Below are 13,272 nucleotides of genomic sequence, written 5' to 3'. Positions count from 1 at the left end.
CTCGACGCGCGTGCGAACGCGACGGGGTGTCATTGCAGTGGAATCTCGCGCTGGGAATTTTTCGCTTTCCGACAAGCGACAGGGGAGGAGGGGCGGGAAGTTGAAAGAAGGAGGACAATTCCTCCTCGTGCCAATGAGGAGGAGGTATGACAAGGACCAAGCGTCGGTCTAGCGCCCAGCCATTGCATTGGCATGCCGTTTCGTCGCGGTCTTTTGTAACCCTGTGCCAACCCGATTTAATCGAGCGTTACGAACGATTGAAACGCAAGAGTTGCCATCGATCCGATCGGATCGGCAGCTTTACGGCTCGCGAACGAAACGTAAGTACGGTTTCTCGGGGTTTCGTCATACCGCGACGCGATTATCTATGGATCGAGGACTCAATGCGCGGATAAATATAAGACCATATAACTTATATTCGTGTACATACATATATATATATATATGTAAAGAATCAGTTTATATATACACATATATTTATTTATTTAATAGGATTATATATCGATCCATGGCAGGAAATTATTACGAAAGACTTTTTCAAGTACAACAGTTACATGGTACGATGATTACGGATTTTTCTTTATTTATACCTTAAAGCTATTCGCCGCGATTCGGCGAGGTGTAATAAATTCGGAGATAAATCGGTTCAATAATTCGTACGTCGGGTTGATTAAATCGTTAACTACGCTTCAGCATCATCAAAAGGCGTGCTTCGGTTACATCCGTTTTAGGTACCACCAAAATGGCAGTACAGACGACCTCCATCGCGGATACATGCATCGTTGCAATCAGGGCCTATAATGGAGGAGTGCAGAGAACACATATGTGTTCCATTGTACCAGGTTCAGGCCGAGAGTCCAAAACGGGACTCGGGATTCAAAAATACTAATTGCAACCTACATTATATATTATTGCAATAATTTATGTATGGAGATTTTGTATTTCATACATCCCTTTTTGGCCTAACAGTTCACGGCATAAAATAATGTGGTAGATAAAAACAGAATGGAAAAGGGGAGAGGGTCCGAAAGAAACTTTCTACCCCCCCGATAAAAATTCCCTCAGAGGCCTCTGATCGCAATAATAGCGTAACACAAGATTTTCTTTCCAAGCAAAAATTTATATATAGAATAGATTCTGCTTGTATAAATAGATAAACATTAACTCGTATAGAAATCGAACAGTCGCAGTATACCTCGTACTCGAAGCAAGTAGCCTAATCCCGTGACGTCATCGTGGCATCCCGCGACGTCTCCTTGCAAATTGAATTCTCCGCCGAAGAAATGCGCCTCGCCTCGACTTTCGTCCCGCGCGCGGTAAACACTCGATTAAACACTTTGATCGTCACACTTATCATTCCGGCGCATACACGGCGAGGAGATAATCGACTATTATGCGACGGTTAATGATACATTACTACGTGCACTTTAACCGGCAAAACTTTCGCGCGCGGATACGCCGCATCTCCTTTTCGTCGCGTTTTTGAAATTACGAACAGTACTTGCAGCGCCATCTCGCGCGAGAGCGTCTCAATTAGGAGCCCCGTCTTTTTCCTAATGCTTTTGGAAGCTCGAGGCACGAAATGGTACTGGTTGTGTCATCTCGCGTCAGCTCGAAGCACTCCAAGCGATTCACCATCAATACCGCATCATTTCATTCCATGCTTTCCGACGGAAACAAGCTTCGCGAATTAGTTCAGGCATTTCTACGTGAGTGACGCCACCAGCACCGATCGGCTCGGCTCGACAGAAATTTGCAAATTTTGTTGGAAAATAATTTTTGTTTCGACTTATGTCACGCAAGCGAATTTGTTTTTGATATTGTAAGGCGATATGGGTAGAGATCTCTCGCACGAGAGCGTCACCAGTACCGTTTGATTCTGAGCGACTCGAGTCGATACGTGCGCATTGTCGCGCATGCGCGAACCTCAATGTGTCACCGCGAACAGCTGATACGGCCAGCTGTGCGCGACAGCGGGCGTGTGATGGAGCGTTAATTGTGTACGTCGCTGTCAAATAAATCGGCGAAAACGTAATAATTTCCTCGATGCACACGTGTAACTAGACATCACTTTATTTGCCATGGCGTTTCTGGAGGTGAGTTGCTTCCTCTTGATTTATCTCTCTCTGCCGTTTCCCCTTTCTTTTGGCTTAAATTCTACTTTAAGATCTGAACGCTAACCTCGCGTGTCATTTCCCCTTTTGCAGTGGAGACGCTTTAATTTCTTTGATTTGAAGAAGGAAGTCGACGCCGGCAAGATCGCCACTGCGTTCGGAGTAAGTAAATAATCAATGCTTATATATATAGCTAATAGGATCGGCTAAAGTACATTTTACACGTACACTGTGCGACTGACAGAACGGAGTAATGCAAGCTAGAGCTTGTAGCACTAAATGTTAGTACTAAATGTTACTATTAAATCCACAAATAGTTTTGAAAGAATTAAATACGTCTACATACTTTTCTATCTACGTATCTATAATTTGCATATAAATAAAAAATATATTCTCTCAGTCATGCAATAGAACATATATACGTTGAACACTTCTGCGTGTTCCATTGATCAGATTAAAACATATTGAGAGGCTTCTTCAATCTTTTTTATAAGTTTTATTCGTTTGTTTCTCATTATCTAAATTAAACTTTCCTCTCATCGCTCTTATCAATGCGTTTCTCTCGCAGGGTGCGCAAGTCGCGGCAGCTACCAGCGGCAATGGCAACCTGGTGTTCGGAGACAACACTGGTAACATCCACCTGATCAATCGGGCGTACGAAGTCACGACTTTCCGGGCTTACGAGATCACGCTGACATTGGCGCAGCAAGTTCAACATTCCACTTTTCTATTCACGATCGGGGTGAGTGGTGCATCACTGTTTACTCTTTCAGCAAAGTATCTCCGCAATTCAGGAGAAATAAAAGTCATCGCAATTATTGATCGTCGAAATGCGATGTGTCCGCAGGAAGATGAGCCTGGCTGTAACCCTACCATAAAGGTCTGGAACTTGGCGAAACTGGACAAGCAAGGCAATCCGACGTGCGTTCGCATAAGCAGAGCCATACCCAGTTACAGAGCAGTCCCAGCGACGGCTCTGTGCGTCCATTCTAGTCTCACGTTGATGGCCGTCGGGTTCGGCGACGGCTCTATCATGCTCTACAGGTGAGCATGCCGATCTCATCTTCTACCTCTAGCTTTGCCTTTATCTCATCGATGGCTGTTTAGCTTTATTATACATTTTACGCCATGACATGATATTTTATGTCGAGAACGTCGTGTCTGCACTTCTTATCTTTTCAGAGGCGACCTGACCAGGGAGAGGAAAAATAGAATAAAAGTGCTGAAGGACGCCAATCTGTCTATTACCGGCCTCGCGATAAGAGCGACCGGCAAGCAGACGCATCTGTTCGTCGCTACGCAGAACAGTGTGTTCTTGTACAACGTTACTGTTAAGGATAAGGAGTTCAAGTCTACTCTGGACAACATGGGCTGCGCGCGAAGGTGTAGCGTGCTCGCAGACACCATGCAGGACGGCCACTTCATGATCGGTCGTAATGACGTAAGTAGCATGTATCTCTCATGCTACTTTCACGTTTTACAAAATATATATAGATGACTCCAATAAAAAAAACAAAATTATTGATTTTTCAGGCTATTTACTGTTACACGCCGGACGGCAGAGGCCCGTGCTACGCAGTGGAGGGTCAGAAGATAATGCTGGAATGGTTCAGGACGTACCTGGTGATAGTGGCGAAGGAAGCGGCAAACGTCCCGCGAACGACGACCATATCCGCCAAATCCAAGTAATGTCCTCGAAAAATCAGCCATTCTGTTCCTACCTAATTCTTTGTACTATCTTTTACATGACATTGCGACGTGTATATTGGGTCTTTGCAGCACGATAGAGCCGATACCACCTGGCGTGGACAAGCACGTCATCACGGTGCTTGATATCCAGAACAAGTTTATCGTCTTCTCTGCGACGATGGTGTCTGTTCAGGCAGTCCTGTCCGAGTGGGGTGGATTTTTCGTGCTCAGCGGGGACAACAAGCTGTACCACTTGGACGAGAAGGATCTGCAATCCAAGTTGGCGCTGCTGTTCAAGAAGAACCTGTACGACGTTTCCATACGGTACGCTCGATGATGTCTCGAGTCCGATGCGATTGAATCGGAGCGAATGAAGACGATGATTCCTAACAACAGAATGTCGCATTATTGTAGAATAGCAAAGAACCAACAGTACGACGCGGAAGGTCTGATCGACATATTCCGTCAGTACGGTGATCACTTGTACTCCAAGGGGGACCATAACGGCGCGATAGAACAGTACATCAAGACTATTGGCAAGCTGGAACCGTCTTACGTGATAAGAAAGTTCTTGGATTCCCAGCACATCGATAACCTAACGACGTACTTGCAGGCGTTGCACAAAAACGGAAAAGCGACCGAAGATCACACTACCTTGTTACTGAACTGCTACACCAAACTCAATCATACCGATAAATTGAAAGAGTTCATCATGGTAAGTTATCTTGAATACTTTTTAACGTGGATATAAATATAAATTATAAATTAAATTAAATAAATATTACGTCATATAAATTATTACACTTTACGTGATATATTTAGACAAAAGATCGCGAAGTCGACTTCGACGTGGATATAGCGATAAAGGTTTGCCGGCAAGCGTCGCCAGAAGACGCTCTGTTACTCGCGCAGAAGCACGGCAAGCACGAGTGGTACCTTCGTATTCAAATCGAGGACAAGCAGGAGTATAAGAAGGCGCTCGAATATATAGCTACGTTAGAATTCGAAGAGGTACTGTTAAATTTTTATTTACGCCTCTAGACCATGCATTTTCGTTACGCAAAATACGGATTTAAAAATTGCCTTTAGGCGGAGGCTAACATGAAGAAGTACGGGAATATCCTGATAGAGAACGTGCCGAACGAATCTACGCAGTTTCTGAAAGCCTTGTGCACGAATTACAAACCTTCCAACAAGCCTCTCGTGGATCAGGTATGTATGTACCTCTCGCTCTCATCTTCTTCCATGTCTTTTAATCGGGATAAAGAAAACAATAAAAGATCAAGATTTACTTAAGTAAAAAAATAAAAGATAAATCTTTTTCTTGCAGGAAGCTTTAAACGGTTACACGGAGCAACGTGTCGACAAAGCTAATCCAGAAGACTTCATTCATCTGTTCCTAAATAATTCTGAGCGACTGGTGGAGTTCTTGGAGCATCTGGTCAAATCAGACACCAGGTCATACTTCAATAAAAAGAAAAAGTTAAATATTTTCGATATCGCGATATTAACTCCTCGTCTCCCTTTCCGCCTCCTGCAGATGGAGCACGCTTGTTTATAACGCACTGGTCGAGCACTACTTGCACGTTTGGTCAGCGTTGGACAATGACGTAGCTAAGATACAGTACGAGCAGAAAATCGTGCGACTCCTGCAGAATTCCGAGGCCCATTACGACAAGGACCAGATATTGATACTCTGCCATCAGCACAACTTCCGGAAAGGATTACTCTTCCTTTACGAGGAGAGCAAACTGTGAGTTGTGCGTCTGCGTAACGGAAAACGTTATCGCAGTTTCCCCGTGAACAGACTCAATGTGGATGCGCGCTTTATCGCTTCAGGTACCAAGAGATATTGAGGTTTCACTTGCGCGAGGGAGACAGCGAGCAGGTTCTCGCCACGTGTAAACGATTCGGTCATCAGGACCCGAATCTGTGGGTGCAGGCCTTGTGGAGCGTGGCTAAGAACAAGGATGCGCCGACGAAACTCCTCGCGGACATCCTGGCTTACATCGGTGAATATTAGCGGGACATTCGATTCTGATTTGCTATTTAAAATTCTAATTTGTAACTTTCCCAGCTCAAGAAAGACTGTTGTCTCCCCTCATGGTTATTGATGCAATTTCCACATCGCTGACGTGCACTCTGGGGGACGTCAGGAGTTATCTGTGCAGCGTACTGCGGACCGAGAACGAGCAGACGCAAGCCGACGCGGAACTGACGGAGAAATACAAAGCGGATACTCGCAAATTACGGGAGCAAATAGAGGCGATAAAGAATAGCACGATCATCTTTCAGGGATCGCGATGCAGCGCGTGCCATCATCAATTGGAATTGCCATCGGTGCACTTCATGTGTCAACACTCGTATCACCAACAGTGAGTTCTCTTCAGTCTCACCATTATTAATTCGCAATTTTTATTTGATACTGATGAGCTTCTCGCGCGGCTTCTGCTGCAGCTGTTTCCAAAGCTTCTCGGAAAATGAAAACGAGTGCCCGGCGTGCTTGCCGAACAACAAGAAATTGCTGGACATAATAAGGGCGCAGGAGCAATCGAGGGACCTGCACGAAACTTTCCACAGTCTGCTGGATCGAGCGGAGGAGCCATTCTCCCTGGTAGCTGATTACTTCGGTAGAGGCGTGTTCAAAAAGTTAACAGTGATAACGGACACGGATAAATCGTTACCCACGCCGACTAGGCCGGAAGAGCCTAAACTGAATTACGGTCCAGGCGCGGAAGCGAGACTCAGGTTGAACGAGGGAAAGAGCTCGATCTCGGGTACGATCGTCTCTTCGTTTTTGCGTATTTCTGCAGCAAATATAGAATTTGAGCTCTTTGTAGTTTTAATGTTTCTAATAATTTCAGTGGGAAAAGCAGAGGCGCGCCGAGCCGCACACGACGTTCCGACGCTAGTAACGGACGATCGTTATCGAGGTTTCGCGAAGCCGGACGTGTACTCGTCGTCGTTGGAAGCGAACATATCGAGTACCGGAAGTGGTTTATCGACACCGCGAGGTAACTCGGCGAAAGCCTCGCCGGTGCCGATCAGGGAGGCCCGCATAATGAACAGCACCACACCAAAGTCATCCCCGATCGAGAGACCGTTCGTGCCGCCGAAGGCTCCGATCGTGCCATCGAATCCCTTCGAGACGGACGACTACGATGAGTCGAAGAATCCCTTCGTCAACGACGACGACTACGACAATTCGAAAAATCCCTTCGCCAATGACGACGACGACGACGACGACGCGAACAATCCGTTTAAAGACGACGACGACAACGACAACGACGGAGCTGGCAATGACGATGACGATTACAATAGAAATCTGAATCCGTTCGGCAGGTAAACCGCGTCGACGCGCATTTTCCGCGAAGGAGCCTTGATTCGAGTCGGATACATATATTCGGACTTATATGTATGTATGCTGACGAATACTTTGCGATACGTAAGAAGAAAAGATGCTGTTGTCAAATGCATGCTTCTCGACAGTGAGCGTTACGCGATAAACTTGCGAAACATTGCGTGAAAGGAATTTCTGAAAGAATAACAGCAAGTAAATTTTGGAAGGTACCGTCAGTTGCGGATTCTACAATTCATTATTTGCCTCGCTTCGCGTTTGGCTGGTTCACTCGACATTTTCCATTCAGCCATGAACCGTACATTTGGACTTGTGTATAATAAATATTCTACTTCTCGCTCATTCTCTTCCATTCATTCCTCCTCTCGTCTTCCCAGTCCCAATTCCCCAATCAGCTCTGTCCATTCTATCATTTTCTTGTTGTCTTTCCGTTGTCTTGCTGATTTTCTATTCTCCCACCTGTATCATTCTCTCCCAATGTTACTTTTTCTGCTCCGCGTATCTTACATTATATTCCTGTTACATGTCTCTTATTCTTTTCTTCTTGTTCCACAATATCAGGTAGCTTTCACATTTTGCCTCTTAGTTTCTCACATCTGGCTACTGTACGTGACTTATTATTCACGTCGGCGACTAGCGGAAATATATTTTATATCCTACGTAAAATGTATCCAATGTAAAAATGTATCCAGACACCATTTATATTACAAAACAGTTAAGAATAAAGACTAAAAAAACAAGCTGAATTGATTCTCTTCTCTTTTCCGAGAAATCCTGATTCTGGAATCAGCATATAATTTAAATAAAGTACTCTTTTATTACAAATTACTGAATTATGAGTCGAATTTCAGGTCACTATTAAACTGACTATTTAGTCCACGATATTCTTTGAAATTGCCAAGTAAATTCCGTGGCAAATCTTGAATTATTAATTCCACAGGCAGCTTTGTTCGCAGCAACAGTTCGTGTGTAGCTTGCCTATAAAACTTTTATAGGTAAGCCTTTTGGCCTTACAAAGCTACAGCTCATAGTATAAAAATCGTACAGTGAATAAAAATAGGATGACTTATGGAGAAAGGCTGGGGGAGGCTCAAAAGAAAATTACTCTGATAAGATTCCTTTCAGAAGCCCTACTTGTGGGAACAAAAGTTCAATTTTCAAGATTCATACGTCCATTACGGCACCACCGTCGCTGCCATTTTGCGATTGTCCGTCTCGCCACGGGGGTAGCGCTAGTGGCTAGTGGTTGACGTCATTGTTGAGCTCCGAAATTGAAATCAATAAGCGATGTGCAATGTCGTGTGTACATCACGGACGGTGGGAAATGGCGATTATGCCAAAACATCGTGTTAGATCGCGTTGCGCTTGATTCTGGGAACGACAAAGAGGCTGCCCGTCAGCAGAATGGCTCGCAACAGCAAGAGGAAACTCGCGATTTTCGCGGGTACATCGAAGTGTCTCATTTACGTAAGTCGCCTCGTCCTTCACGGACTCGCTTGCCCTAATCTCGCTTTTTATCATTCAAAAAAATCACGTATCGGGTTTAGAAATTATTAGTTTTGCTCCGGGAAAATAGTCTGTTCAAATAATTTATTATATGACGTATATGATTTAATTCCACCGAGCGTCATTACTTTTGCATGAAGTCGAACAATGGAGGAGTCTCATGACATTTCGGGAATTGGTATTAGAAGTCCCTGTTATTTTCTCGTGGAAGAGAAATTTATTTCTTCTGACGATGCTATTTCAAATCTTTCCCTTTTTTTAGGCAGAAGCAAAGTACTGTGCCTCTGAAATGCCTGGAGAAATAAAATATTACGAGTAAGTTAAGTCTTCGATGCGTGCACGTTAATCAATCTCACTTTGCCCTTGTTTCGCGTATCAGCTTTAAAATGCACCTGAATTGGATAAATTATTCGTTAGATTATTTATCAATGTGCTATTATTCATAATATTTGCGCATAAAAAATCACTCTTCCTTAATTTTAATTTTAATACGCAAACGTGTGTGCAGATGTTTGAAAACAGAGTATTGTTGCGCGTTTGGTTGTTGCGTATCACCCGGACTTCACTTCCACCACTTGTGGTATTACTGGTAAGAGGAACCCTCGCCAATCTTCTTCTTCTTCTTCTTCAGCAACAATAAATACTTCTGCGCGAAGCATTCCTACAATTATCATTGACGCACAATTAATTCCTCAGGATCCTCGTTATAATCATGTTCCTGGTGTGTTCCGGTGGCGGCTGGTGGTACCGATACTGGCTGCAAGGCAGATATCGTGCGGCCGCCTCGGCCATCCCGAGCCGATCCTCCAACTCTCGGTCCCAGAATTCTCTCCGTAACGCGCCCTGCCAGGCGCAGCAAGCTCGCATCACGTACAACTCGGCGCGGAACACCGTCCTGCTGCATCGTATGTGGAAAGGCTCGTGTTCTTTTCTGAGGAATCCGTCTCGTAAGCTAGAACAAGCGGGACGCCGCTGATGTCGCGATGGTACTCACGTGACGTTTCGTGTCAACAGGTCCCCAAAGGAGCACGGCGGCGCCTGCGTACAACGGCAACGCGACCACGTCTACGCACTATCAGAACATGAACGTCGTGCTGAACGACACCAGTTGCCCTTACTATCAATTATACGGGCCTCCGCCGAGCTACGAGACGGTGATAGCACAAACGCGCGGCAAAATCGGCAGTCCAGCGTCGCCGGCGACGGCGGCGGAGCCGTCGTCCACCACGCGGCTCAACCACCTGCAACCGGCGAACGTGATACCGAATCCGAGTGTACCGCAGTGCTTCTTCTACTGTAGCTCGCCGGCGCGGTTGGTGAACGGTGGCGCGAATCAGTGTCATCAGGCTGACAACGCGAGCGAGGGTGTCCCTCCCTTCGCGCATTACTCGCAGTACTGCGCGGCGAACGGCGCCGCGATCGGCCAGAACGTGTGCGTGCCCCTGGAGTACCCGGAGGAATCGGCAGGAGTGCCGGCTGCCGTACCCGGTGGTTTCGCTCATCAGCATTACCCGGCCAGCCCGCAACGTCCACCAGGATACCCGGTGGACGTGTCGGACGTCCGGAACGCGGAGGGGCACGCGATGCTGAACGTCAACGGCGCAACTGATAGCTGCGTCGCTTCGTGGTGCCCCGCGAGCGATCAATCCGCATTGAAGGTGCACGGCAGGGTCACCGTGCCAGACGGCGGATGCGGCATGACGGCCGCGGGCACGCACACTTCCTCGCCGAAATCGGAAACGAATGGCAGCCTCGAGGGCGACGCGAAGCGGAGCGATGTCCTGTTCGCCACGGTGGTGGTCCCTGAAGCGACGCGAAGAAGCTTCTCGCGAGAGCGTACGGGTTACGGCGGCTCGCTGCGACTGCCACGCCGAAGCACGGCCGGGGCGATCGTTCATCGAGGTGACGGCTTCCACAGAATCTCCTTCAGGGGCTCGTCGAGCTCCCAACGGCGCGTTTGCGATTCCGCGCGGACGACCGTCGCCGAGAGCGCGGCCCGCGACGCGAGTCAGCTGGAAGAACGCGCGGTGCAGGCCGACGCGAATTCTTCTCAATCAAATCCATCCAATAATGTGATATTAGGATCGTTTATTTGCGAGAGCACGCGATCGCCCGCGTGCGAGAACGCCGGGGAGGCGCACGATGATCCTCGTGCAATGAATCGGAGTACAAACTTTGATCCTGAAAGTAAACACAAATTAGACAGATCGAAGTCGCTAGACTGAGCGTAGATGGGAAAACTCTCTCGTCGTTCCACTTATCCGCCGTTATTCTTGTACGTCTCTGTTATTCGCGTGGCGAGTAGTTAATCGTTTGTACAGAGCGGTTTGATTCGTTCAGGATCGGAACATATCGGAGTGGTCTTCAGCTGGTTCCATTTTATTGAAAGTAATGCGAAATTGTTTTTTTTCAGCGCGTATATGTACATGCGTGCTACGTTCAATGACGCAGATGCGGCAAATGCGTCAGATAAATGAGCGTTATATTATTTTATATCATATTACGCCTTTAATTACCGAATCCGAGGATTGTGTGTGAATCTCGTGTCGTACTCGTTGTCGTATCTCGCGCGGACTTAGCGAATCTAATGTACTTGACCTCAGACTTATAAATCGCACTTCTGCAATATTTTTCGCAAATAATACCGCAATTCCGAAGCTAAACTATTTTGATTACCTACTGATATACTATAATGTTATTGTCTAAGTGTGATAGACGGTATAGTTCTATTCGAATACTCGTCGACGAGCGCATCTCATTCCCGATATCTGCGACGCAAACTGCCATGAAAGAGATCTTTTCGAATCGTCGTATCGGACAAACTTCGATCGAGACTTTTTATTTCACCGCACTGACACTCTACGTAATTTAAGGTCTTAGAACGATAATATGCTGTCTCAAAAGCGCGTATTACCAGCGGCCCAATTCAATCCACTTACGCACAAACGAAATATCATTCTGTTTAATTGCTCCGTATTACAATGGCGCACGTAAACGAATAATTATCTCATGTTTTTTTTTCAATTCTCGAAGACGCACTTGTGAACCAGGTCTTTACGGAAGATACAGTCCCTCTCTCTATCTTCTCGATAATGTATAAGATTCATTTTAAATACTACAAATTTTGATGTATTTTCTATAACGATAATATTAATATCAAACTTGACAATGCCGAAACGAGCAGAGTGTATGCGCGCGCGCGTGTGTGTGTACTGTGTGTGTATGTGTGTGTTTCAAATCGGTTTCCTCTACATATTTAAGCCTCTATTATATATGTGCACGTTAATATTGTATCTCGATATCGAAGGGCGCGCAAGTTTCATTTACTATTTTACTCACACATATACTTAACGTTAAGATCTAGTTAAAAAAGGGGAATTCTAATTTGTTTACAAGCAAGAACGAAGCACGCTTCGATGAAATCGCAGAGAATGAAAAAAAAGAAGTTAACAGAGCAGAATTCATGCAATGAACAATGAGGAGGTATATATGCTGGAGCACATGACAATTCAATTAGACTTAATTAAGCGCGGTCACGCTCGTAAGTGTGACGCAGTCATTATAATTTCCACGTGCACGATCAGAAGCGTCCGGGTACTCGCACATCCACTTGCCTCCGCATGTGCATGAAGGGTGAAAGACTGTCCTCGTGCTGTGACGTGAGTATTTCGTTTACTCTGATCCATATCAATTGTTAATACAACAATTAAACATCAATCGCACGTTAGATTAAATTGTATTAACTCAGCGATCGATTAAAACCCGCGCACCATTTCCGTTTGTTTCGCGATACGCGCTGATCCTTCGGAACTTAATTGTCGTCGAAATATTCTACAATACAATCGTCAAGTGCGCTGATCCTTTGACTTGGGTTCTCGATCATTAATAGCGGTCCAAGAAACGCGTACGTGCCAATAGCGACAAGTCCGTTAGATAAGTGTCGGGAGCATCGGACGAGCGAGTCCACCCCCATGTGGTCTCACAGCCAAGGAGGTCTTACCTTTAAGATGCAAAGCAGAATAAGAGAGAGATATATATACACAATTATTTTTTGTAACCGATCCTAATTGATGAGCAACAACGGGCCCGCTCAAAGACGGGCCCGCGTGATTATATCGTAAGCTTGTACTATTGTATATCGTATCTATACACGGACACCGAGTCTACGAGAAATTTTTAGTCAGAAGCCACTATATTTTGTGTGCGTGCGTAGCCTGCGCGTTATATCGTATTATAGCTTTAACGTTAAGCTCTAGTCCGGACTCGGTCTTCTTCACCGTAATGTGCAATCATGTATTCGCGCGGAATCGATGACACTGTTAGATACTGTACCTAATGTGAAAGGATGTCTGTCCGAAATAAAGACATGAAATATTTATTCACGTACATACCTAAGATGCTACAAGTTTTGCAATTATGAGTCGTGTTCCTACATCTATATATCTTTAATCCCACGGAGAAAATTCCAAGAATTTCCGTGAGAAAATCTAGGAGAATCTAGAGAATGAATTCTTCGCTCAATTCTTCGCGCTCCGAGTTGAGAGCGTACATTTTATTTTTATAAATTAGCTACTTTAAAGAAAATTTCTTTCTCCGTTGCACATT

At 45.5% G+C, this 13,272-nt stretch overlaps 2 protein-coding genes across 4 annotated transcripts; both read left to right on the top strand.

Moving 5' to 3' along the window:
* The first annotated feature begins 1,783 nt into the window (after positions 1-1,783).
* LOC105279347 (vacuolar protein sorting-associated protein 11 homolog) lies at positions 1,784-7,907 on the top strand. Its single transcript, XM_026971098.1, has 16 exons — positions 1,784-2,096; positions 2,208-2,276; positions 2,683-2,856; positions 2,962-3,158; positions 3,297-3,555; positions 3,648-3,799; positions 3,894-4,127; positions 4,218-4,518; positions 4,626-4,814; positions 4,893-5,015; positions 5,134-5,261; positions 5,344-5,556; positions 5,643-5,815; positions 5,881-6,178; positions 6,261-6,580; positions 6,668-7,907. Exons 1-16 carry the CDS (start codon positions 2,082-2,084, stop codon positions 7,147-7,149), a joined length of 3,327 nt encoding a protein of 1,108 aa, XP_026826899.1. The 5' UTR covers positions 1,784-2,081; the 3' UTR covers positions 7,150-7,907.
* A 504-nt stretch (positions 7,908-8,411) lies between these two features.
* Positions 8,412-13,060, top strand: LOC105279346. Of its 3 annotated transcripts, none has more exons than XM_011339026.3 (5): positions 8,412-8,628; positions 8,930-8,982; positions 9,176-9,256; positions 9,364-9,572; positions 9,682-13,060. In XM_011339026.3, the coding sequence occupies exons 1-5, from the start codon at positions 8,566-8,568 to the stop codon at positions 10,890-10,892; spliced, it is 1,617 nt and encodes a 538-aa protein (XP_011337328.2). In that variant the 5' UTR covers positions 8,412-8,565; the 3' UTR covers positions 10,893-13,060. The 3 variants fall into 3 exon arrangements, with proteins under 3 accessions (XP_011337328.2, XP_011337326.2, XP_011337327.2); XM_011339024.3 differs by having other exon boundaries at positions 9,364-9,614; XM_011339025.3 differs by having other exon boundaries at positions 8,413-8,628; positions 9,364-9,584.
* The last annotated feature ends 212 nt before the right edge of the window (positions 13,061-13,272 follow it).

The sequence above is a fragment of the Ooceraea biroi genome, chromosome 1 (genome assembly GCF_003672135.1).
Source record: "Ooceraea biroi isolate clonal line C1 chromosome 1, Obir_v5.4, whole genome shotgun sequence".
Classification (NCBI taxonomy): Eukaryota; Metazoa; Arthropoda; class Insecta; order Hymenoptera; family Formicidae; genus Ooceraea; species Ooceraea biroi.
This window is presented reverse-complemented; position numbering and strand designations above follow the sequence as displayed.